Below are 26816 nucleotides of genomic sequence, written 5' to 3' on the forward strand. Positions count from 1 at the left end.
ATCAAGTTTTTTTTCTAATTATTTGGTATTTTTCTGAGGGAAAGAGCTCCCGTCTCCGACGAGTGGTTTGTTTGGAACTGGCAATGTCCCCGTCTGTGACTGCTGTACACAACGCGGACGCCATACTGTTTCACTGACTTTATTAAGCGATAATGCGAGTCCCATACACAGCGGGCGATAAGATTATGACGAGGCATTGCTCAGCGCATGGTGCCGAGGAGCGGAGAGGCCGTTCGATGAGAATGGACCTTCTAATTCACAAGCCCAGCTCCATCAGTTCCAAATGCACATTAACAAGTCCGAGCCGTTATCCCAACACTAATAACCATCATACCAAACTTGGGCGAAAGGCTGCAGCCTTGTAGTCAAATAGTGATGAGATTAAAGCTAGAATCTCATCAGACTGCCTGCCTCGGGTTTATATCAGTCAACATTCAGAAGCCTTAGCTCGCAAACAGACAAGAGGATGTCACGGGGTCATTCTCTCATTAAGACTCCCTGTGGCAAACGACCGACGACATCAATGAGTACAGGTCACAACCGCGCTGCGTGGCAAAACGTCCCCGAATATCCGGACCAGCGAGTCGAACCTGGCCAACCTTTGCCCTACAAACCTGGGCACAAACCCACAGCCACACAGACGGTGCACAATTGGTTCCATCACCATCAACAGGCCAATTGTGCGATTCTTGAATCGGCGGCACAAACGCTACTGGAATGTCAATAAATTCAGCTGTTGGCCAACTCGTACTATAAATGTGGACTCTCAATGTTCGTATAAGGTGCCATGTGATACAAAATTAGGATTTGGAGGAAGGAAAAAAAACAAGAAGTTTGAGAGTTTATACAAGCACCGTTTCTCCCCCTGAATCGTTCTCACGACAAGTTCTTGCAAAATCGTCCTCGCGAATTGTGTGAATCAAGCTGAACTGACTTCACACGCTTCGAAGCTACCTGTGCGTTTCTGGTGTCCGGAATGACGTCAAACTTGGAAATGAATTATGTATTTTCCAAGTTCCTCGTTAATCCACGAGAATATTCTGGTATCCACAACAATACAATAGTGTTTTCAATGAACCCCAGCCACCTCCTGAGACTGTACTTGTAATTACTGCCGTAACAAAGCACTACTTTGCGACCAACACAGACGCATGTTTAACGATAACTGACTGCAACTGTTAATTTGGCTTAATAATAAAATGAACCAACAAGAGAGCGTAATGCTGCACCGAACGGTAAGTTCGACGACTAAATACAACGCAAGACGTGTTATTATTTGCACTTGTTCTCTGTTGGTTACATCACAACCTCTTCCCCAAAAAAAGCATTGCCACCTCATTTTTGCAAACCGGCCTGGAAGATCGGCAACGCTCATTTGAAAGACAACCGGTCCGTCTGCTGTCAACAGCGCTACCGTCGGTCACGTGCCATTCGATCGAAACCTCACAACGTAGAGATGCACAATAAATAAAACGTAGAGAATGTGTACATCATAGCATATCGTTTATGCACAACGACCGGATATCCGTCAAATTCACCTCCACATCAGCACGGCACCAGCGACAATGCACACACGCACGCACTCAACTAGCTGCTTAGTCGGGGCGCACAGTATTTGCTAATAAACTTCGGAGCATTCTCATGGTCCCTTTCTCCAGTAGCCTGGTCCTATTTCACAGTACGCTGTAACGTCAAGTGCTCGACAAAGATCATTCTAATTGGGTTAATTGCACGTCACTCATCCCCTCTGCTATAAATTACTTGCTTTACTCAGTCACGCACACTCAACTTGCACACAACTCGACAGCGCAGCACTGCAAAACAGCCCAGGTGATGGACTGCCGCGACCCTGCGTCAAGGGGCACGCAATGGAAAAAAACCCACCACAGGCGCGGGGAATAAAGAGGCAGCAGGGGTATGCAGGTAGACGGGTAGGTGGCTAGGCGGCTAGGCAGATGCGTACACCCCTACTACCTTTATTTAACTGCTGTAGTAGCCACCATGATTCTACCTGAGCCCACTTCTCTCCCCTCCACCAAACACGAAACAGCAGGACCTTCGCCTCCTTTCACGCCACATCTAACTCCACTTCCATCTTGGTCTCCATAGTGGAAGTGTCTTCACTGTCTTCACCTCCAGCTGTTCCTTCTGCTGCTCCTGCTCCTCCTTCTGCTGCTGCACCTCCTACTCCTCCAGCTCCTCCTGCTGCTACTGAGACCAAGGCTAGCCGCACCACCACCTCGGAGACTTGCGAGGCAGGTGGCGGTGGTGGCATGTGCGGTGGCAGCTGGACCGGCACTTGGGTCGATGTCTGGACTGGTACGGCCTGAGCCATGGCTTGGGCCGTGGCTTGGGCCTGGGCCGCCAGCCCCTGGCCGGAAGAACCCTGCGATGAGCCCTGGCCCAGCGTGATTTCGGGGCCGCCCCCGTAGAGGGAGACCAGGTAGTTCCAGGTCTCCCGGGAGATCTGCCCATAGTCTGCACCTGTAGTGGTAAGAGGGGGTCGATAAAGGTTCACGATTGTCAGCTGTTGCTCGGAGTTGCTCGGAGTTATTCACATCCACCGGTAATTTAATGAAAGCATTACACACGTGACTGTACTCATACAGGAGGTACAGATGTTACATATCGAGCAACTCCTGATGCCATCGAAAGAATTACCAGATTCTACACAGTTACAATTTCGTCAGTTGCTTTTCAAAATCCATGTGATTGAAAGAAAAGATTACACACAACACAAACTGAAAAGCGTGCATTGTTACAATTGCGATTCAATGCATGTATCACGAACTTTTAAACAATATTCATGCTTGTATCACAAACTTTGAATCGATATTCATGCATGAATCGACGCACGGCTACACTGCTTAATCATGCCATCTATTATAATACAAGTAGCTGCAACGTGAGCGCTACATTCATAACGGTTGGCTATTTCCCATCACCTGCTTTAGCTGCGATGTGGCCGCCCTTGTTAACTGCAATTTTGCTGTTGTCGATTGGCCCTGGTGCTTCTGTAACACAAACGCAAAACACACTCAACAGTGAACAGCAACAGACCATACTTCACCGTGCTGGTCAGCACAGATTGAAGGGGGCAGCAGAGACATTGGAGCAGAGGTACAATACAACATTTCGATTTTGCTGCACTGCTCTGTACTGCCCACAACAGGCACGCGGCAGCCGAAAGCACTCGTTGCATGCATGGTGCTAACCACCCCCTCCATGGGGGTTTCAATATTGCTCACTGCCGATGTTAGCTGTAGCCAAGAATCGAACTCGGGTCGCCGGGTTAAAAGTGTAGTGCACTAACCACTGCGCCACCGCCACTGGCGGAGGGGGGGGGTGGGTTTCACACGCCCCCCCAATGATCCGATCAAAATCCCTAATTTCGATCGAATCATTGGGGTTTATTAGTAATACATCGGCATCTTGCGACCCCCACTGCCACTGTGTAGCATATTATTATTACGTGCCAGGGACACTATGAGATGATAGGACAATAGTCCGAGTCCATAATTGGCAATAAGTAATGGCAAAGCAGTTATAAGTGACTCACATAATTGTGCGCAGTTACGTATCCAGTACACGACTTCCATGAAGGCAAACACCTTCAGCGAGCGCGATGCCGATCACACACGGTTCGAATTCGACCCTCGATCGATGGCTGCGCCCATCGCCGCACACGCGTCGGATAAAAAGCAAGGGACAAGTCCTTACTTACTAACAACTCCTCTATCATTTTTCATTGCTGGAGGGGTTGCCCCCCCCTACCTGAAAATCCTGGCTCCACCATTGGCCACCGCTGCACCCCCGATAAGTATTGTTGCATTTTGTCACTGCAATTGTAATGTGCCTGCAAGAACTAATTGATATTTATTTTCCTTGTATCAACTCTGTACTTTTAACCCAAAGAATGCCTGGATATCCAGGCGAGCCGCAGTCTAACGCGTTAAGATTCTCGCACGTGATCCCACACACACATCGCACTTCTCAAAGAGACCGACATTATGCACATATGGAGGCATCAGCCAGGGGAGCTTGCAGAAGCTTAAACAGCCAAACCCTAAGCCGCCCTCCTCGGCGATAATACTGCTGCTGGTGTTAATGCTGTTGATGCTGCTGGTGGTGTTACTGTTGATAATGCTGATGTTGGTTTTTCTGTGACCGCCACTCACCGCTGTCTTTGCCTTTGACGAACCCCTCCCACTCGCGGAACCACTCCATGCTGATGCAGTAGATCACGCCCGGGTGCTCGTCCGCCTGGAACGCCTTGTTCTTCTGCTCGCACCACACACAACGAGTCTAAATGGTGTGACCACACCTCAAGACTTTGGGACACATGCCCCTTATCTCTAGGGTAGGTCCCGAACAGGAACAAAACTTTATACCCAAGTTTTGCTCGTATCGGATCATCTTTACGAACATTATCGTGGCCCCCCCCCCCCCCTGTTAGAGTCAGACAAATGGGCAGACCAAAAGGCCGGTGGACTGAGCTAATGCATTAAAGCGCTTTCAACCTGGACATTAAAAAACCCCTGACATCATTTGAAACGGGCAGACCATTTGTATGCCGGCGTCATGGTTTTCCAAATTCTAAATATTACCCGCATATTATGAAATTAGGATTACACGCACAGGAATCATCGCCCCTGACTGGCAAGGCAAATGTCCGCTTGCAGGCCAGGTGCCGAGTCACCTTGCGCCGCACAGGGACAGCTGCTTTGAGATCCGGACATCTGTGAAAAAGAGCTTCCCAGCTCATCAGATGTCCTCTGATTCTGAGATTAAACGTGGCACAAGTCGCTTATCGCGTGTAAAGCGCTCCGAGACGCCCCGGCCGTAAAGGAGGGTGCTCTATAAAAACACAATAATTTTCATCAAACCTTAATTATCCTGATTATCATTAACCTCATTGGCAAAGTATGTATGCATGTTGAACTTCTTTCTCACCGTACGGAGCCAACCGTGCTAATCGAAGTTGCGGGACGCTGCACAAAGAGGTAGCAAGTCTTAGCGAGTCTTGGCGACCTCACCCTGATGAAGGTGTCCATCTCGGTTTTGCGTCGTCTCTCGAGCCGGTCGATCTCCACTTGGCACACGCTGCACACGTACAGGTGGTTCACGGCTGGACCGCCTCCATATCTGTGCGTTGGTGGGGGGGGGGGGGAGACAAGCAGAGATCCGCTATCAGCATGTAGAGCTCGTATTTTTTTGTTACAGCATTTGAAAAGTATGATTTTAGACGTACAGTATTACCTCGTTACATAACGAACCGTGCTTGTAACCATCTCCCCATTTCGAGCAAACGTAGCCATAGCAACGTGGATTTCTCCCTCCACATGGCGATCATGTCATGTCAGGGACCCCGCGTATCACGATCGCACGCAATGGCAAATGTCTAATTATTGCGTTCTTACAGTATGCGGGACTGTATAGTACACATTAAAGTAAATAAGGACATTAAAGCATCATCACCGCGAATGTGTAAATGTGTATGTGTACAGCTCTCCTGGTCAAATGCAAAAAATAAAAACATGTACGTGTACAGTATTGCTTGTACAGTGCACACACATGTAGTTGTGTCGTGTTTTTGTATTTGTAGAACTGAGCAATAACAACACCACACACGCCCAAGGAACGATGTTGACACCAACACCACCAACGCTGTTGTTACTGCTCGTTTTTGTACGTTTTAGCGAGTCGACAAGCCTCACCTGTTGTAAAGGTAATCCCACACGTTCTGCGGGAGAATCACCACCAGGTCGTCTATGTAGCTCGACTTGTGTGGTGGAACACCTGATGAAACACACACACAGACAGAGATCCCCCGCAGAGCCTTTACCAGACTGTTGGGGCAAGTGCTGCTTGCAAGCGCAACGCACACTCAATGTAACAATTTGACAAATAATACCGACAGTTGTGTGTGAATGTGAGAGAAGCAGGTGACTTTCTAACTCAACGACCAGCCACACAGGGTCAACGGCGGTCACAGCCGCACCTCCATGGGAGCACAGGAAGTCCTGGTTGGTGATGGGCCCAGGCTCGGCGAACGTGTTGAGGCGGTTGAGCCACTGGCGGGAGATGTAGAACTCGAGCAGACTGGGCTCCTTGAGCCCCGCGAGCGACATCACCTTCTGCCGCTCGCGCATGGCCTCCTCGTTACTCTTGCTGCAGCGGGGAGGAGAGAGGCGAGAGAGGCGAGAGAGGCGAGAGAGACGCAGAGGGAACAGGAGGAGGGAAGTGAGATATGGAGTGGGGAGGGGAGGTGCAGGGAGGAGAGTGAAGGAGATGAGAAGAGAGACGTGGGAGGTGAGCAGTGATGATGAGTGGGGAGGCAGAGCGAGTTGTGGAGAGGGGAGTGGAAGAGAGGGGAGGAGAGATGAAGCGAGGTATGGTGAGCGGGAAGGAGCGAGACGGAGAGGGAAGAGAAGGGAAACGTTGAGATGAAGGGGGGGAGGGGAGGAGCGGCACAATAACAGGACGAGTGGGGAGGAGGGCAGAGGAAAGGGGAGGGGTGGAGAATATCCGTCTCAGGGTCATTCCAAACTGACTTCAATAGAATATCCGTAATGATCAGCGTCATAATAAAATCGTGATAATTTTGTTTAAATGCACAGCCCTTCGTCAATCCACTGCTGGAAGAAGGCCTCCCCATGGCGTATAGGACACAAGAGTTTGTTTGTGGCGGGCTTTGGATATAATCAGGTGGTGAGAACTCAAAGAGGCCAGGGTGAGGGTAATTTGCAAGTGACCTGGGGCATTGGTCTGAAAGTGAGTTCTTGTGACCCGCAGTGTGATGGTTCAACAGTGTAGAATAAAACCAAGTCCTCAAAAAGTGTGCATGAGGAATCGACGAATCAAGCTCAGGGGAAGAGTAAACCACGGCAGTAGCGATTGAACAGCGTCAAGGAGGCGACAGGCAAAGCGCTGGGTCACGGGTTCTCGGTTTGCACGCGCCGTGAACGTTGGGCGGCACTCACCGGTAGAAGAGAACGTAGGCCTCGGCGTTCTGCACGACGGTCTCGTGAACCTCGGTGACGCACTGATCGTCGAACTCGTACCACTGCCCGTTGATCACGTTCTGGCAGTACGCCACGTAGTGTCCGCCTGCGGGGTCACGGGCAGGGAGGGTGTCCGTGAGCCGTCGCCCCCCTGTTACTCGAGGCCACGCAGCCGGCGCCGATAAATGGATACATATTTATAATGTACAGACACGGCTAGTCGACAGGTGGCTCAAAGATCAAAGCACTGAGCTGGGATTATAATACAATGTGGATTTGTATTACGTCTAATTTATAATTATAAAAACTAAATTTGATTTATATAGCTTAATTGTTCATGCAAATTGCATCTCACAATTTGCATGAACGCTGAGGAAGCAAGATGGAAGGCGGCGAGCTGTCACAAGCAGTATGTGTCCGAGATCTGCAGTCATCTATATATATTAAGACGTTATCAGCCAATTAATGCGCAAGAGGTGGGACCCACTTCCAGCTGTTCCGTGGTGGCAGATGACGGAGAGGAGGTCGTAGGTCGTAACCTGGGACTGGCTCTCCTTGGCCAGGAAGGGCCGCATCTCAAGGCCCTCGGTGGGAAACGCCACATGGCTGCCGATTTTGGTGGAGTACATGAGTTCGTGCCGGAAGCGCTTGAGATGGACGCAGAGGATCTGAGAGGGGGGCACAGAAGTAGGGGGGGGGGAGTGCGCGAGTGGAATTGTTTCATCTCAAGGAAGCTCTCAAATTCATTTTTATAACATGACAGTGAACGTAGCGTGACACAGCGGGACCCAGAGGAGAGGCGGGGGTCCAGGTGGACCCATGTAACGTGCAATGGACGTGAAATGTCGTTGTGCACCGACCTCGGGCAGCTTGAGCACCTTGCAGTACTTGATGCCGTTGCGCAGCCTGCAGGCACAATACAAACACGTGGGGGTCAGAGTTCAGAGGGCAGCGTGAAGAGCCTAGGTGGTTCCATGCTCCCTGGATCTACTTGGGTTGAAGCTCAGATTAATGGGGTCAGGATGCTGTTAGGGATACGACTGGGGGCAAGGGTTAGAGTTAGGGCTTCCACGATGGATAGGGCTCATCATCATCAGGCCTTCTCCCACCTCCCCCTCACCCCAAGCCATTGCCATTACTCATGGTCTCTGGATGCAACATCCATCCAATTCCTGCACACAATTTTATCTCATCGGTGGGTGGTAGACTGTGGTGGATGGTGGGTGGCAAGGTAGTGGGTAGTAAGTGGTGGGTAGTGAATGGTGGGTGGTAGGTAGATGGTGGTGGTGGGTGGAAGATAACAGATGAGGGCAAGTCAAGAGGGCAGCGGTTGCGCTTGAGATGCAATGTGAGCAGTGGGAGTCACTCACTTCTTGCACCGCTCACAGCTGTACATGTTGTCTCCTATCCCACCGGGTTGGCGGGGGGGGGAGGAGGACGGGGGTGCAGTGAGAAAATGTGAGTGCAGGGTGATCATCATTGGAACAACATCATTGTCATTATCATAAATGTTATGGGGCGATCTAGGCTTTGGTTCACACGCAAAACAACAATTCCTATCGCGTCCAAATGCGAATGCAACTCAAGATATTTCACATCATGCAACACAAAGCCAGATTGCGGGAGAGGATGACGGAGGAGGCTGGGTGGTTAGAGCAGGGGAAAACAAAACTCCGGCACAGCCCTAAGGGCAAAACAACCGGGGCAGCACCGACGAGTTCCAGGGAATCCCTTAGGGTGGGGGAGGGGGAAGGGGGGGTTAGGGCCTTCAACAAAGTCGAGATCATCCCTTGAAAGGGGCTTCCACCATGCAATAACAAATCAACGATCCACCAATCGATAAGAAAAAGCCGTTAAATGGGAAGCGGCTGATGTTGTGGGTTCAACTCCCGCCCCATGCTGCCGGAAACGGCAGCCTCTCCCCCCAACCGCATACAAACCCCACGGACAGCTGTCACGGGCACGGGCACTGGCGATGCGGCGCGGGCGGCCACCCCAGCAGCACGAGACAGCGCCGGCTGGACCTAAGTGAGCGCCGGCGGCCGCTCCCTCACCCTTGAGCTCGTCGGCAGCGAAGAAGGCGGCGAGACAGTCCTGCAGCGTCACCACGGGGCCCCAGAACCAGCTGGGAACGCAGGACACCACAAACCTGCGCGTCACGGTGGGAGACCCGACATGTGACGTGCGCCCTCCGCCCCCGCCGGGCACTCCGCGAAGGGCACCCGTGCGGCCGGCGTGCCACAAGGGCGGCCACGTGGCACGCCAGCCGCGTGCCGAGCTCACCGCGAACGCGTCCTCTAGCGATCACACCCTGCCCGCTGTACGATAGGCAGCACGCTGGACTCACAATCTAGGGGGGGCCGGTTCGATCCGATCTCCCGACGAGGCAGTCGATACAATGGAGTTTAATCCGGACTTTCTGCCTGGATCTTGTCCTGACAACGCTCGACGCAATTTCAAACAAAACGGATTTGCAACATTTTGTTGCGAGAATTCTGGGGAGCTGATATGATAATAAATGCTGGAACACCACGTGACAATTTAATTTGTGTGGCCGTGTCAGGTGGTGGAAGGTCGTAACGACACAATGTACGTGGCCTCGACTACAAATCTATGATTTATTATCATTATGATGTGTGTTAACCCAGAAAAGTCTAAACGAGTCTCCAGACTGCATAATCAGGAGGGTCCCGCCAATATTGCTGTGGCTGTGTGTGATCTCAATTGAGTAATTTGCAGGTAATTGTTGCAGCATTGGCGATGCTTAGGCCAATACCAGTTATATTGTACAGTTTAAATTAGCTATGGGTGGAAACCGGAGAACCCAAAGAACAGGGGGAGAGAACCTATAGACTCCACACAGAAAGGTCGCCCGACTCGTGAATCAACCCCAGAGCTCTGAAACACTGCACCACCACCCTGCTGTCCAGACCCCTGGCAGGCGTTCCACCCACTGGCCCCTCCCGCCCCCGTCTCACCTCAGCACCCCCGCGCCGCACTCACCTGCGTATGTAGTCCATGAGGAAGGTGAGCCAGCTCTGGGAGCTGTACGCGTCAGAGCACGCGCCGCCCACCTTGACGGCGGCGCCCTGGTGGGCTGCCGAGTGCAGCTTCGCCAGGTCCTCCTTGCCGGGGATCGGCAGCGAGATGTCCTGGAACGTCTCCACCGTCGCCGACACCTGGGCCGCACGCAGCCGCGCGCCACCGTCCACCGCCGGCGCCGCACCCACAGCCACAGTCACAACCACGGCCGTGACTGCCCTGCCTAGACGGCCCCGTGCCTCGGCGTCGTGGCTCATTGACGTTTTCAAACAACGCTGCCCGAAGGTCGTTTGAAAAGTCGACGACCCCTCGCACTCGACCGCGGTTTCCAAACCACCCCCCCCTCTCCCCGACGTCGATCACCCACTCACTTGGCCAACGCAATGGACCACTCCCTGCCACTCATTTAAAGCCGAGTTTGACCAGGTGTTTACTTAAGGCCGAGTCGACCTGTACGCGTGCATGTATGGACGTTGAACTTCTCTCGCACCGTACGTAGGCAACCGTGCTAATCGGAGGTGTGGGGTAAGGACCTAAAGGAGCTGCAAGACCGGCATGGATATCGCTCCCCCCGACATTAGTCGTGGCCAGGAATGGAACCGAACTCACGTCGCCGAGTTAAGGGCACTGTGCGCATTCAACAGCACCACAGCTCTACCGCTTCTCAACCATCAAGCTAAAGGTGCAGCCCTGCAAGTGCTTGCTCGCGCCACTGCAGGTGCAAGGGGCCTCCACTAGAAGCAGCTCCCGAGATGCACCTATGGAATATATCTTGGCTGACTCTTCGACGCTGGCTGGGCGTCTTTTAAGAGGCAGGAGCACCCACACTTGATCCCTAAATCCCACACGAAGGAAAGGAACCAACAGTTGTACTCGGGCAAGGGGAGGCAGTGGCAGGGGCTCACCCTGTCGCACGTCAGGCACTGCACCGAGCTGAGGATGGAACCGTCAAAAATGTCTGAGATGACGCTCCGGAACTTTGGCTGCTGCCGCTTCTTCGACATGAAGGACGAGCCTGCGACACGCGCACACGCACAAACAACAGAGGCAAAGGTCCCCCGTGTAGCCTACACGGCCGTTACAGCAAGCGCCGTTAGCGAGCGGCACCTATGAAGGCCGGCACGGCGCACGAGGGGGTGGTGTTACCAAAACCTTAAGCGCTGTTGGCGAGCACTGATGGTGTTTGGACACGCGCACTCACGTACGCACGGGCGACATCGCCCCCCGCTCACCCCCCCCTCTCCCCCTAGTGGCGACGGTGCGTACCCTTGCCGTGGGACAGCCCCGGTGGGGCACGCACGGGGCTGGCGCGGGGCGGGCTGCTCGACAGTTTGGTGTAGACGCGATCACCGGGAGCCGGGCTAGACGGCCGCGACGGCGTGTACGCGCCGTGCTCACTCTCGGGGTCTGCACGGCACACGCAGCACGTCGCAATGTCCGATCCACTGCAGTCGTCGTCATCGTCGTCATCAACCATTGTCTATCCACTTCTGGATGAAGGCCTCTCTCTCGTGCCAGGAAAAGCCCAACGAGTCGAAAGACTCGTTCTCAGGAGGGCCCTGCTACATTGGGATGTTTGGCAAATCGTAATAAAACTCGAGAACCAGGGATGAAACTCGCGCAGAACAGGGGAGAAACAAACTGCACGCAGAAATGAGCCTGAGTAGGGAGTGAAACTCAGGCCCTCCTTGATGCGAGGCACTGCACCACCACGCTGTGTACAAAAAGTTTCCCCGGCCACAAGCGGGACCGGCAGTGCGCACCGAGCCATCCGCGTCGCCGCGTCGCCGCGTCGCCAAGCACAGCGACGGAGCGAAGCAATCGAACCGCCAGGGGGCGTCTCACCGGAGTGCCGCGGAGGCACGGGCGAGCTGCGCTGCGCCGGCGGGGAGGTGCGGCCGCCGCAGCCCAACGAGTCGCTTGCACCGCCGCCGCCCCCCCCCCTCGCACCCCGCCTCCCCCTCCGTCCCCTCGGCGCTCTCCGAGTCGGCCGAGCTGGAGCGGTGCAGCCGGCGCTTGCGGTCGCGGTGGCGCGTGGTGGGCGGCAGGTGCTGGTTCTCTTGCGCCGCCGCCGACGACGACGCCATCGACGACGACGCCGTCTCGTCCTGCATGAGCATCTCCATCTCCTGGTCCTCGACGAGGTTGGCTCGCTCGCGGCACTGCACGGCGCAAGGGGTTGGCGGCGGCGGGAGGGGAGGAAGGTGACAGCGATGAGCACCGTTGCACGCACGTACGCTCACACGCGGCACATCGTCAATGCACCCTCGCTTCGCTTGGTCTGCTAGGGTCTGGTGCGTTGGTTCACAATGAACGCCGAATACGGCCTCATCCAAAATCTCACTGATGTACGTATGTGTGCACGTTGAAATTCTTCCGTACATAGCCAACTGTGCTAATCGGAGGTGCGGACAGCTGGTGGTAGCAGTGGAGTTATTAGAAAAGTGGTGGACCCAGGATAGCGAAGGGCGACCGTCAAGTCTCTACAAGGTCGGTGACAGACGTCTGCCTCGTCTTAAACAATCCATGGGGGGCTTGAGGGCCCGACGATGTTGATGGTGAGCTTAGTGGTTTCATGAGCAGGGGTGGACTCGTCCATGTGCGCAACACGCCCAGAGAGTCATTCACATGCGACCAACAGTTCAGTGCGGCATAAATTACATCACTGACACCACACTGCCCGGCCCACTAGCATGCCAACAACACACAGGCGTGTCATCATCATCACTACCTCACCACATTAACAACAACCGCTATTCACCACTAAGTGGCGGTGACGTCACTCCGGCGCTTGTGCCAGGCTAGCTGTACTTTGACGCAGCAACAAAAAGCGTGCACGGCTTGCTGTCAGCAGGAGGCCACGGGACAGGCCCATGTGCCATGAGTGGACCGACTCTCCGCTGATGCTGGAGGGCGACTGCCACCAACTGTACAAGAGCGTCCTGCACGAATCTCCTCCATAGAGGCCGACCTTGAGACCACTGATAGCGGTCATCGGGAAGTCCACTCAGCTCCACATCCTCCTGTACCGCATCAGTCCATCTCCTCCCTAGCCCACGCAACGCCCATTTTCTTCCGTTTGATATTAGGAACCGACTAGAACTATGCACTTTTAGATCGAGATTGAAAACTAATTTCTTTCTAACTGCTTTTTTGATTAGTTTGTTGTCCCTCCCCCACACCTCCGATTAGCATGGTTGGCTACGTACGGTGTGAACGAAGTTCAACATACTGTACGTACATTTAGCCCCCTCTATCTGGCCACGAACAACAATACAAACACACGCGCAAACACATACACACACACGTACCCCAGATCGCGGGGGGCGCCCCCCCCTCACCTCGCTGCTGATGCCCGAGTCGCAGGACACGAGCTCGTCGTCGGAGTGGGTGCGGTGCTGCTCGCACGGTGCCAGCTGCTCCATTGCGGGCCCCGGCGCAGGGGCATCATCCGGCTCAGCCTCCTTGAGCTCCTCGTGCAGCTGGTCCATAAGGCAGCGCAGGAACTCCTGGGCGTCCTGCGAGAGGCAACCTCCAGAGTAAGTAAATATTCTGAGCTGCCCTGGAACCGCAGTTTGCCATCAACCGGCAGTGGTCACCGAACCGCCATTGCTGGCCTGCCGCTACCGTTACTGTCACTGCACGCAGAAGTGGCGTTACGTAATCGCCACCACCATTGCATCACCAACGCACAAGCTCTATCGAAGCCCCATCAAAACAGGATCGCGCTCATCGCTCCACCACCACCCCCATCACTGCAGCAAGATCAGGGTGCCGCAACCACTGCATCATTCCATCACCAAGCCATCGCAATAGCATCACCACTAATGCCCAACAGTCTCACCATCACAAAGCCACGTCCTACTCAATGTGACCATCGCCATCTCACCAACAGGGTTCCAAAATCACAGAATCATTCTCCCAACAAACCACCCCAATTGTCGCTACCCCACCAACGCAGTCTCACAATCACCAAGCCATCGCCCCTATCGGTGTGTCACAATCATCACTCCTATCATGTCACCACCGCACCGCCACGGTCTCATCATCACCCACCGCACCATGACCAGTCCACCGTCACCACCATAACTGCCGTGTCACCATGGCCACCCTGCCAGCACCACCACTGACCCTCGCGTACAGTTCTATAGGTAGCCACACGTACCTGCTGTGCGTAACCCCGGAACATGGGGTTGATGAGTTTGATTCCATGAGCCAGAGTCGTGGGAACCAGGTAGCCGTGCCTACGGTTGATACAACACACGACATGACGTCCCGCGAAATTGATCATTATCATCATCGGTCATGATCCATCCGCCGCTCCTCCTCCATGAAAGAACACGGCAGCCACTCATCTTGTTTTCTCTAGATGGTATTCTCATCGTTCCGATGGCGTCACTTCACTAGACAATGACATTTCCATTTGAAACCTTTGCAGGGGGAAGCGCACCACCTTGTGATCCCGACCCTGACGCACGCTCCCTCCCGCTCTCACCTCTTCTTGTTCCAGATGTCGGAGACGAGCTTGTGGTAGCTCTTGCAGAGCGCCGGCTTCTTGTCGGTTCGCACCAGCCCTCCGCACTCGAGGAAGAACTGGGTGAGCGGAGGGCTACTCATGTCACACGCGCACAGACACACAGTCACACACACACACACGGACACAGAAACACAAAGATCCCCCGTATAGCCTGAACAGACTGCTGGGGCAAGTGCTGTTAGCGAGCACCTATGAAGGCTGGCACGGCACACGAGGGGGTGGGTGGCCAACACTATGTCCGGCCGCCTTTGTCTCCCCAGTGGTGATGTTTTACACACCACACCAGGTACTAATTTAAGGATGAGTTGACCGAGGGGTGTTGGTCATGAGCGGGAATCGATCTCGGGTCACCGGAATCGTAGTGCAACGCACTAACCGCTACACGACACACACACAAAGACACACACATGGACACAGAAACATACACATGGACACACAAACAAGGGCAAACATGCAAGCAGAGACACATACACGCGCGCACACACATGTACGCACGCACACAACACTGCATTATTGCAGGTACATGATGTTATTCATGCCTCGTGATTAATTTCGGTTCGGTCTGTCCAGGCCAGCGACCTGCAAGATATTTAGACACCCAGCACACCACACACAGTTTACTTCCTCCGACTATGGCCGTCGCTCCCAGTCACCCTTTCATCTGAAGCACCGGAACGCAGGTCCACGCCGCCGACACCCCGCACGAGCTAAAGTGCGCGAGGTCAACGCCCCGCACGCCGAGTTTGGAGGGCCACTCACCAGTTAGACAGCGCCTGCAGGGCGGCATTCATGTAGCACGTGTTCCCAATGTTCTTCAGACCGGTGAGGCCTGTAAGGAAGAGATCGCTGTCGCTCACTAAAACTCTCGTCTCCGCTGGCGCAACGCTCTGGGTGCGTTCCACGAGGCAAGCGAGCGCATCGCAAGCCCAAGAATCGATTTGAATTGACGTTAAAATCATTATCATCGTCAGAGCCATCGTCACGATAATTGGTGACCTTTCCACCGCGGCCCTGACCTCGGGGTCGAAGGTCGTCATCGTCGATCTCGGACTCTCCCTCCTCGCCGGATGTCCCAGGGATGGTCTTGATGGGCGAGGCTCCTCGGATGCCCCCGTCCTGGCGAGTGATAGTCCACAAGACAAAATCTCCCATATAGCTTTTACAGACTTTTGGGGCAAGTGCCATTAGTGTGAGCATACATACACACCAATGCTGAAAAATAACCTGCAAATAACACACAGCAGCAGCAGCAATATCACCCTCCCTCCTGTGAAAACTCGGCAGCTGCCTGAACAATAGGCTTGAGACTCATCAGTGAGGCATTCCTGGGTAAACACACATCAGTGCTGGTTGGTGAAGGTGAGTGCCCGGGACCAGCTAAGATATCACTCGTCACTGATGTTCGGCATGGCCGGGAGTCGAACTCAGGTTGCCGTGTTATAGGGCTGCGCGCAAAATGTTGCTCTTCTTTAATATTGCAGACAGCTGATTGGCAACATTTAAATGTCTATATGAAGTTTGGTGAGCGAGCCAGTGGACGGCTCCAGGAGTAGCCTGGTGATTATGTGAAACTCTGCCAGCGAGTGATTGAAGCGGGCAGTGGCGTTACTAAGAAGTCCATGGTTCAAGATGTAGACTAACATGGAGGGCCATAAATTTACATAGAAACCCACAGATTGACATTCACCCGTAGACTTGCATAGAGACTCATAGACTTGATGGACACGGGGAGTGGCGTTACCATGTGGGCCATGATATGAGGTTTGTGGCTCGCAGTCGCACTACGAGCTAATTATTAATTGCCCATCAGTATTGGAGAGGAGGGCTAAACGTGCCTGCGATGTGCCGATGCGGTCGTCCAATAACGACCGGGGAAAACTGAAACCGTGACCATCTTGTGTGGGGTTAGCGATCAAACGCTCCCGTGAGGAACGCTGCCGCTGCTCCAGGTCGCCATACCGCCACTCACGATTGAATGAGGACGCTGTTGAGTGCTTGCGCAGAAACCACTTGCGACGTGAACGCATGAATTTGTTGCAGTGCCGATTGTCCCGATGTTGAAGTTCCGAATACACACCTCATTCAAGACCCAAACATCACATCTCCTGGAGCTGACATTACTCCTCTAAGAAGCTGGTGTAACCATCAACCGCATCGGAACATCAACAGGCCGATGCGCACGCCTCCTTCATGAATGTAATAATAAACGACAAGGCGCAGATTGGTGGCCATGCAACTCAAAATATGGACCAAAAAGATAAACCACTGTACTCTGCACTCTTTAACAGAGGGGGAAATAGCAAAACTACACGAATGATCTCTCTCCTCAAGCCCTCTTGTCGTTGGCAGCAGACCTCGACTGAACATATTGCTGCTGCTGCTACTGCTGCCATCATGCACGTGAATAGAACGGTCTTTACTCAAGACCTTCTTCCACGAGAGTGAGAATTTCTGAACGTTGCCAAATGCGTTTCCGGGTCGTACCGCACGTCGCTCGGCATGAGACAGCATCGGAAGAGCCGTGCACAGCACAACTGTAAACGCTGACTTGGGCAGTATATTTTCCCAAGACGTCTCCGCATAACTGCTAACGCAATCGTTTAAACAAAAGAATCGCAAACGTTTAAACGTCAATTACGCTTCGCATGCAATTGGCCTACATGCAGGCGAAGAGCCGCGCCACTTAGTTTGCGTTGCGGCGGCAGGCGGTTGTCGACAGCCGCTCGTTACATTATTCATCGACCCCGCACTGCACCTTTTATCTTTTTGCTTTTAATTTCACGAGGCCACGGCTGACGACCGACATCAAGGGCAACCGTGGCAACATGCGCTCCTTCATTGAAACTACCGCAAGCGCACAGACACACACGACATGAACGGCACTGGCCAAAACGGTCAAAATGCTAATAAACACAATACCGGCAGATTATTCAATCGCGATAACACACGGCAACATCGCACCCCACTCTGCGAGAACTGGGCAGGACCATCCTGAAAGGGAGTGTTGAGACTCAGTGAGGCTTTCCTGGCTAAACAAGTGTGCCAATCATATAATACAAAACCTGTAAATTATTTGGGAAACTTTCTCGGGTACGTAAGGTTTGTCGGACTACGTTTCATGTACCGCAGTACTCTGGTGTTTTTTTACAGCAGTTCAAAGTAAAACTGTTAAGGCTCTGGTGGATGTACACCTCATAAGTTAGTGTTGCAGAGTGAACGGTATTTACCCCAGTGACTCGCGACTTCATGGCAACGTTGCATATTACCAAATGGAAATACATTTCGCTCGCATCGGGTCAAATGTGGAGGGTGAGTTACTCATCGACCCAAGACCTGAACTGCATGCACACGTAGGTGCTATGGAGTTCGCAGCAGACAATGGTGCAGCAAATTATAATGTTGTACTGCACCGTCATGCCGGCCCATCTATGCTGCGAGCCTTCACCCACCCGTACTGACCGGCGTGGTGAAGGATGGTCAAGTGACCCCCACGACCCACATGGCGCCCTCCCTCATCCAGCAGTGGATTGACAAAAGGGTTAAATATATATATACGCACAGCAGGTGTACACTAATTAACATCTGCATGTACGATTGGTTGCATTTTACAGCGCTTGAAAACGCATCCTACTCTGTGTCATATTTGGAGGGTGAATTATTCTCAAAGCCCCAAACACTTTATCTGGAGCGTCCCACGTGAGCATGGACGGGGAAGCAGAAGTGCGCACACACACATGAGCGCACACACACACGAGGGCACACACACAAGCGTGTGCATACACACACACACACACGAGCACGCACAGACACAGACAGACACGCGTGAGCACGCGCACACACACACGCGCGAGCGCGCACACACACACGCGCGAGCGCGCACACACACACGCGCGAGCGCACACACACAAGAGAGCACACACACGAGAGTGCGCATGCACACACACACACGAGCGTGCGCACACACACATGAACGCGCGCACACACACACACGTGCGCGCGAGCGCACACACACAAGAGAGCACACACACGAGAGAGAGCACGCACACACACACACACGAGCGTGCGCACACACACATGAACGCGCGCACACACACGCGTGCGAGCGCGAGTGCGATCGTACCGGCATGGGCTGCGCGGCGGCCGGCGGGGGCTTGCAGGGCGCGGTGCCGCCGGCCGCCACCGCCGCCTGCTTGTCGAGGAACACCTCCCGCTCGCACACGTAGCACCACACCCGCAGCGTCGTGAGGTTCACCGTCAGGCTGTGCTTGCTCGTCTGGGCACACGCACACACGCGGCGCAATGAGCCGTCGGCACTAGGTAAGGGCTGTGCCACGAACGGCCGAAACCTCCCCGGAGTACGTGCGGCGGTAGCGGCAAGCTAAGCGGGTTTGAGCCTGGATAGTGCTAGTGTAGCGACATAGAATGGGTCACTACGGCACGTAGCGCTGGTTAATGGTAGACTGCGGGATGGTGGGTGTAGTGGCCCGGTCTACCAGCAGGGCAGGTGAAGTGTGCCCAGGAGTGCGTAGCGCCGGTTGCTGGCAGTGAAGGGCATTTGAGGATACAGTGGCCGGTCTGACAGTCGGACACGTGACAGGCACGGATGTAGGGTAAAGGTGACGGAGGGGACACGTGGGGCAGAGCCCAGAACCTTCTGGTAGGTTCTAGAAGGGGGCGTGGCCGAGGGCGGAGCCAGGCCACGCTGGGGAGGATAAAAGGGAGGCCCCGACGCTGGTTCGAGGCTGCTGTGGTTTGGGAATGGAGCCGTCGTCCACGAAGTCTTATATAGTTATCCCCTAGACTGTGGAGAGTGTAGAATAAACGTGTATGGCTCCTACTATTAGTGTCTCCGAAGTGACTCACTACACGTGGAAGGGGCCACTCCCACCCATAAGGTGCTGTTGGCTTCTGGGTGGCACAGCGGTAACACTTGGACTTCACAGAAAGAAGGAACTGGGTTTAATTCATCAATTGGGCACCTTTGAGTGTGCAAGTTTGTATATTCTCTCCCTGTTCTGCATGGACTTCCACCGGGATTTACGGTTTCTTACTATAGCTAAAAACACACAATATAATCGGTTTTAGTGAAACCCCCAATGTAGCAAATCTTATATAATAAGTCTTCAGACCGAGTGTGACTGTATATTGTTGGATAAATAATAATATTATAATCACTGCAACTCAAGACAGTGATGCTCCAAAAACAGAAGTTGAAATTACAAATTAATGATAATTTATCTCGGCTGCCTATTGCAGTGACAGCCGATGCATCACCTACAACTGACACACGCAAACTGTTGAGACCACGTAACTCACGTGCATGCTGGATTGACGCATCATCATCACAACCACAGCCAACATATACACTCGATGCACATTGCCACTGCACTTATCTGAATGCACTTTGTGATTATGAATAAAATGGTGGGTTACTAGCACTACCAGTCAAAGAGAAACCATCATTTCCCACCACCATCGTTTGCAGCGTACACAAACAAGGCTTTGTCACTCCACCCATGACTACATTTTCAGTTCCCCTTGGTGCGAGTCTATGCCTTCAGAGATTCTTTGTTTAGCCTCGTAGACTATTGGGTTAAGTGCTGTTAGCAAGCACCTATGAAGGCTGGTATGGTACGCAACGGAGTCGTGTTGCTAGTACCGCGATCGGTTGCACTGGTCTTCCCAGTGCTGATGTACACACCTTACCAGACACTCGCTTAAGGTTCAGGCAACTTAGGGGAGGTGGATGAGTTATGCTACCACTTGCTACCGATGTTAGCCACGGCCGGAAAGCTAACGGAGGTCGGCAGATTCGCAGCAGGATGTGTCGACCATGTTGCTGCCACTCCCGATACATCCAGAGCAACAGTGATGTCAACATCGCTCTTGTGCCAGGCTAGGTGCAGCAGTTTGATGCCACCAATGTAGTGGTGTCCTGTGACCTCCGACAAACCCTCCCTCTCATGCTCGTGCACACAGCACGGGCACTCCCATGCGTACCTGCGCATGCAGAGTGCTGTGGTCAGTGAACGATTCTCCACAGCCCACGTATGTGCAGCCATCCTTTCCGGTGAGATGAACAGACGCACACAGACACGCGGGAGTGTCATGGTCAGGCGGGAGGCATCAAACACCTTTAACCATCGCGATCAACTTCATTGCTGCTGACGCGCGTACAATCGCAAAGTCCACACTCGCTAGTTGGCTCGAGTTGTAACATTTCTGTTAAGCTTGGATGAGTAATGCAGGCGCGCGTGCACGTGTGTGTGTGTGCGCGTGAATCGTGTTCACCTGCAGGCAGGCCCAGAGGTTGGGGCCAGTCGCTGCGCACGACTGGCAGGTTCCCTGTAACATACAGTGGGGCCACAGTGTTTAGCTCCACGACCAGGGCGAGTGTCAAGGCTAGAGTTAGTATTCAAGCTTATAGCCATCTGTATGTCAATCAGCAAAGATTATAACTTGATACATGTTCAGCTGTTGGGTGGCTTCAAAAGGAGCCTGGTGAATATCTGAAAAGTTTCCAGCGAATGAGCTTGGCAGGCAACGGTGTTCCTGTGCGGTTCGGTGTTTGAGATCGGCAATTGCGATCGCACAGCGGGATGTGATCATTGCTTTGAATAAGGGTGTCAGAGCTACGGTTACAAACTACGAATATGGAAAGTGTTAGTGTTGAGGCTTTGGTTATTCCGAGAGTAAGAGCTGGGATTGGTGCGAGTGCCATGTTGCGTATGCACGAGGTGTGCGGAGACATGCTTTTTGGAGCCACCTTGGACTTCTGGATGAGCTGCTCCTTCGTAACCTCCCCAACGCTGCCGAGGTGCACACACTCCCCCTCAGAGCTGCCCATATCGTCGGCCACACGGCCCTGCTAGCCGCATCACAAATACCACACGGCAGTTAACCTGACCCCAACGCACACACACAGGACAGTTAGCCCAGCCGCACACCATGCATATACACAACTTCCGCGCCACGGTTAACCCAGTCGTGCACCACCACGCTCACACACACCAGGTGACATCACACACACACCTGGACACAACCCCATACCCCCCCCCCCCCATCCAGGTAACCTCTTTAAACGCAAAACCCCAGGTCTTACCTCCACACATCATGCTCACATCACTCACACACACCCCAGGTGTCATCGCCACACACCATGCTCTCACATACACACACATCACGTGACCGACCCACGACACACACAGCACCCTGGTGAACCTTTCAAACACAACACACTCACAAAAATAATAGGTAACAAAACCCACACACAGACCAGACATCCCCCACACACACACAGACCAGACATCCCCTACACACGCACAGACCAGGCATCCCCCACACACACACAGACCAGGCATCCCCTACACACACACAGACCAGACATCCCCCACACACACGCAGACCAGGCATCCCCCACACACACAGACCAGGCATCCCCTACACACACACAGACCAGGCATCCCCCCCACACACACAGACCAGGCATCCCCTACACACACACAGACCAGGCATCCCCCACACACACACAGACCAGGCATCCCCTACACACGCACAGACCAGGCATCCCCCACACACACACAGACCAGGCATCCCCTACACACACACAGACCAGACATCCCCCACACACACACAGACCAGGCATCCCCTACACACGCACAGACCAGGCATCCCCCACACACACACAGACCAGGCATCCCCTACACACACACAGACCAGACATCCCCCACACACACACAGACCAGGCATCCCCTACACACGCACAGACCAAGCATCCCCCACACACACACAGACCAGGCATCCCCTACACACACACAGACCAGGCATCCCCTACACACACACAGACCAGGCATCCCCTACACACACACAGACCAGGCATCCCCTACACACACACAGACCAGGCATCCCCCACACACACACAGACCAGGCATCCCCTACACACACACAGACCAGGCATCCCCTACACACACACAGACCAGGCATCCCCTACACACACACAGACCAGGCATCCCCTACACACACACAGACCAGGCATCCCCCACACACACACAGACCAGGCATCCCCTACACACACACAGACCAGGCATCCCCTACATACACACAGACCAGGCATCCCCCACACACACACAGACCAGGCATCCCCTACACACACACAGACCAGACATCCCCTACACACACACAGACCAGGCATCCCCCACACACACACAGACCAGGCATCCCCTACACACACACAGACCAGGCATCCCCCACACACACACAGACCAGGCATCCCCTACACACACACAGACCAGACATCCCCCACACACACACAGACCAGGCATCCCCCACACACACACAGACCAGGCATCCCCCACACACACACAGACCAGGCATCCCCTACACACACACAGACAAGACATCCCCCACACACACACAGACCAGGCATCCCCCACACACACACAGACCAGGCATCCCCTACACACACACAGACCAGGCATCCCCCACACACACACAGACCAGGCATCCCCCACACACACACAGACCAGGCATCCCCCACACACACACAGACCAGGCATCCCCCACACACACACAGACCAGGCATCCCCTACACACACACAGACCAGACATCCCCCACACACACACAGACCAGGCATCCCCCACACACACACAGACCAGGCATCCCACACACACACAGACTCTGGGTCTCTTCTGCTCCCACCTCCAGGTCTGCATTGCTCACCGTGAACATGCGACCTGGCTGGGGGAGGGAGCCTGGTCGGAGGAATGTAGCCTGGCTACCTGCGCGTGTGTCTCGTGTACCCGCGCCTCACTGCCCGCATGCCACGCGTGACAATGGGCACCAGGCGAGGATTGTTTTGCGATGGTGGGGCTGTGTTTTGTTGACGGTACTGTACAGTGCCATAGCCCAACTACATCGAGATGTCGATCCTGTCCACTCCGAGCTGTCTTCCTCTTCAAGTTGCTGCACGCTCCCTGCCCACCCCCTTCATTCAAATTGTCGAGCAGCCTCCATGGCCGGTCTGCCTCCTGACCTCTACACCGACATTCACAGCCCTTCCGGAGATTCCTTCATCACGCTCTCACCTCTGTGAAAATGTGCCCCGCAGATCTAAACATTTGACTTTATTCTGGGCCAGCATCATCATCACACATAGCATCATCAGCGCCGCCAGCATCCTTTCGTAGCGAACTTCCTTCATCACGCTTCCACGTCTGAGAATGTGCTCGATTCTGGATTGCACTGGACGCCTCTCTCCTCCTGAACCTGCAATAACATCTCGTTTCGTTCCTCATAAATAGGGGCACTGTAAAGGAGTAATCAAAGGTACAATTGAGATAAATTAATTTAAATGGCTTTCTACTGATTGGCATGCTCTGTTAATCTCAGAGTAGTGTCTGACGTTGGCTGTGGGTTGGTGAAATGTGCTCGCGAGAGCGTTAAGCAGCAGTAATGAGACCCCTGCAGTGAAATGTGCCTGATCATCATGATCATGGGTGCAGCGACGGTCCATGAAGCTGTAATCACGACAATGAGGGTGCCGAATCTTGTGTAGCCGGTGCTAGAACGAGGGCGAGTGCAATGGCTATCGTTAATGGTCGGGCTAGTTTTAGTGGCAATCTTAGCTTTAGGAAGAGTGCGATCGTCAGTGCTACGGCTGGGGTTAGCGACAGGGCTACAACGAAGGCAAGTGTTAGTGCCTCGGTAGGTTGTTATTGCTGGTGCCAGTGTTAGTGCTACGGTTTGTTTTGGCTGATGTGACACGTCTGGTGCCATGGCTAGTGATGGCACGGCTCGTGTTGGGGGCGAAGCCAACGCTCGTTGCGTTTCAATGCGAATCGCTGCCTACGCCACGAACCCAGACGCGAAACAACCGCGAGCTCGCATGGCTGTCGGTAGCAACAACAACCAAACAACAACAACACTCGCAACACAACAACGTTGTTATAGAACAGACGTGACAATGACCTGCTGCTGCTGCTGCCTGGGTGAAGAGGGCTCACCTCCTCACGATGACGCGGCCAGGCCTGATGAGGCAGGAGGAGGTGGTGATGGCGGAGAGGGGCAGGAGGAGGAGGTGGTGGTGCTGCTTGGGGGAGGCGATGTAGAGGAGCGGAGAGAATGAGGAGGTGGTCAGGAAGGGGAGGAGGACAGGAGGAAGATACGGGGGGGGGGGGGGAGGAGGGAAGTTGGTGATGATGGTGGTGGTGATGATGGTGGTGGTGATGATGGTGGTGATGATGGCGAAAATAAAACGAGGTGAACAGAGTTCGAGTGTAATTAGAACGAAGAGTAGATCAGACCAGAGGATGAGAGAGATGAGAATGAGAATCAGTAGAGGACGAGGTTTCTGATGGTGATGTTTGCGAAGATAATGCGTCTGCTTATGTTAGTGATGATGCCAATGATGATCAGCGATGCTGATGTTTTTAACGATGGCGATGCTGCTGCTGCTGATGTTAGTGATGATGTTGCATGACGGTGTTGATGTTTGATGATGATGTTTTTGACGATAGTGATAACGCTATCATTGATGTTGCTGATGATGCTGATGTTAGTGCTGATGGTGTTAGTGCTGATGATGTTGCTTATTCTGTTCGTGCTGCGAATGATATTGCTGATGCTGCTGATGAGGATGATGATGTTGCTGATACTGCTGTTAGTACTGACTGTTGCTTCTGCTGGTTATGTTGTTGCTGATGATGTTGCTGATGATGTTGTTAGTACTGACTGTTGCTGCTGATGATGTTGTTAGTACTGACTGTTGCTGATGCTGCTGATGTTGTCGCTGATGATGTTGTTGCTGATGATGTTGTTAGTACTGACTGCTGCTGATTATGTTGCTGCTGCTGATGATGTTGTTAGTACTGACTGTTGCTGCTGCTGATGATGATGTTAGTACTGACTGCTGCTGATGATGTTAGTACTGACTGCTGATGATGTTGTTAGTACTGACTGCTGATGATGCTGCTGTTGCTGATGATGTTGTTAGTACTGACTGCTGATGATGATGATGCTGCTGCTGATGATGATGTTAGTACTGACTGCTACTGATGATGTTGTTAGTACTGACTGCTACTGACTGCTGATGATGTTGTTAGTACTGACTGTTGCTACTGATGATGTTGTTAGTACTGACTGCTGATGATGTTGTTAGTACTGACTGCTGATGATGTTGTTAGTACTGCTACTGACTGCTGATGATGATGTTGTTAGTACTGACTGCCAGAGGTGTGGACTCGAGTCATGTGACTTGGACTCGAGTCAGACTCGAGTCATGAATTTGATGACTTGCGACTCGACTTGGACTTGCATAACAATGACTTTGTCCCACCTCTGCTGACTGCTGATGATGATGATAGTACTGACTGTTGCTGATGATGATGTTGTTAGTACTGACTGCTGATGATGTTGTTAGTACTGACTGCTGATGATGTTGTTAGTACTGCTACTGACTGCTGATGATGGTGTTGTTAGTACTGACTGCTGCTGATGATGATAGTACTGACTGTTGCTGATGATGATGTTGTTAGTACTGACTGCTGCTGATAATGTTAGTACTGACTGCTGCTGATGATGATGTTGTTAGTACTGACTGCTGATGATGATGTTAGTACTGACTACTGACTGCTGCTGCTGATGTTGTTAGTACTGACTGCTGCTGATGATGTTAGTACTGACTGCTGCTGCTGATGATGTTAGTACTGACTGCTGCTGATGATGTTAGTACTGACTGCTGATGATGATGTTGTTAGTACTGACTGCTGCTGATGATGTTGTTAGTACTGACTGCTGATGATGATAGTACTGACTGTTGCTGCTGATGATGATGTTAGTACTGACTGCTACTGCTGCTGATGATGTTGCTGAGTCTGCGGAGTCTTCCTCTGCGCAACGGAAATGTCCGCACTGCAGCGCGCGCCACTTCCGGAACGGAAACGGAATCGGCTCCGGCGGGAAGGAGGGAAACAATCTGGCGGCCACAAATTGGTTCCGGTTTTGTGATTTGTGTTCCCCCTATCGCCCTGACCTAAATTTTGACTTAAAACGCCCTGAACCTCTTCATTTGAATTGTGCAGTATTCACGATTAACCGTCGATGCGTGTATGATAACTTACTGTATGTTACTGTATGTCTATCAATCGATGAATGCAATAGAGTGCTGCATGTGCTCTCGATGCGCAAATCAATGTGATGTTTCAAATCGTTTAAGATTCCATAGGGGGCTCGCCGC

The 26816-nt window shown here is 53.0% G+C and overlaps 1 protein-coding gene across 1 annotated transcript; it reads right to left on the reverse strand.

Annotated features, from left to right (window-relative positions):
- Positions 1 to 125: 125 nt before the first annotated feature.
- Positions 126 to 25799, reverse strand: USP33 (ubiquitin specific peptidase 33). The gene is given in 26 exon segments (XM_078603190.1): positions 126 to 2484; positions 2946 to 3014; positions 4179 to 4281; positions 5037 to 5145; positions 5718 to 5799; positions 6002 to 6171; positions 6984 to 7110; positions 7492 to 7672; positions 7865 to 7910; positions 8375 to 8408; positions 9059 to 9153; positions 10008 to 10183; positions 10952 to 11061; positions 11313 to 11453; positions 11892 to 11988; positions 11990 to 12208; positions 13358 to 13564; positions 14212 to 14290; positions 14542 to 14655; positions 15343 to 15412; positions 15600 to 15699; positions 18704 to 18856; positions 20584 to 20646; positions 20875 to 20928; positions 21350 to 21448; positions 24586 to 25799. Coding segments are annotated over 25 exon segments (3096 nt in total). The 5' UTR covers positions 21431 to 21448; positions 24586 to 25799; the 3' UTR covers positions 126 to 2068.
- Positions 25800 to 26816: the final 1017 nt, after the last annotated feature.

This window comes from Lampetra planeri, chromosome 20 (genome assembly GCF_965212315.1).
Source record: "Lampetra planeri chromosome 20, kcLamPlan1.2.h2, whole genome shotgun sequence".
NCBI classification, from domain to species: domain Eukaryota; kingdom Metazoa; phylum Chordata; class Hyperoartia; order Petromyzontiformes; family Petromyzontidae; genus Lampetra; species Lampetra planeri.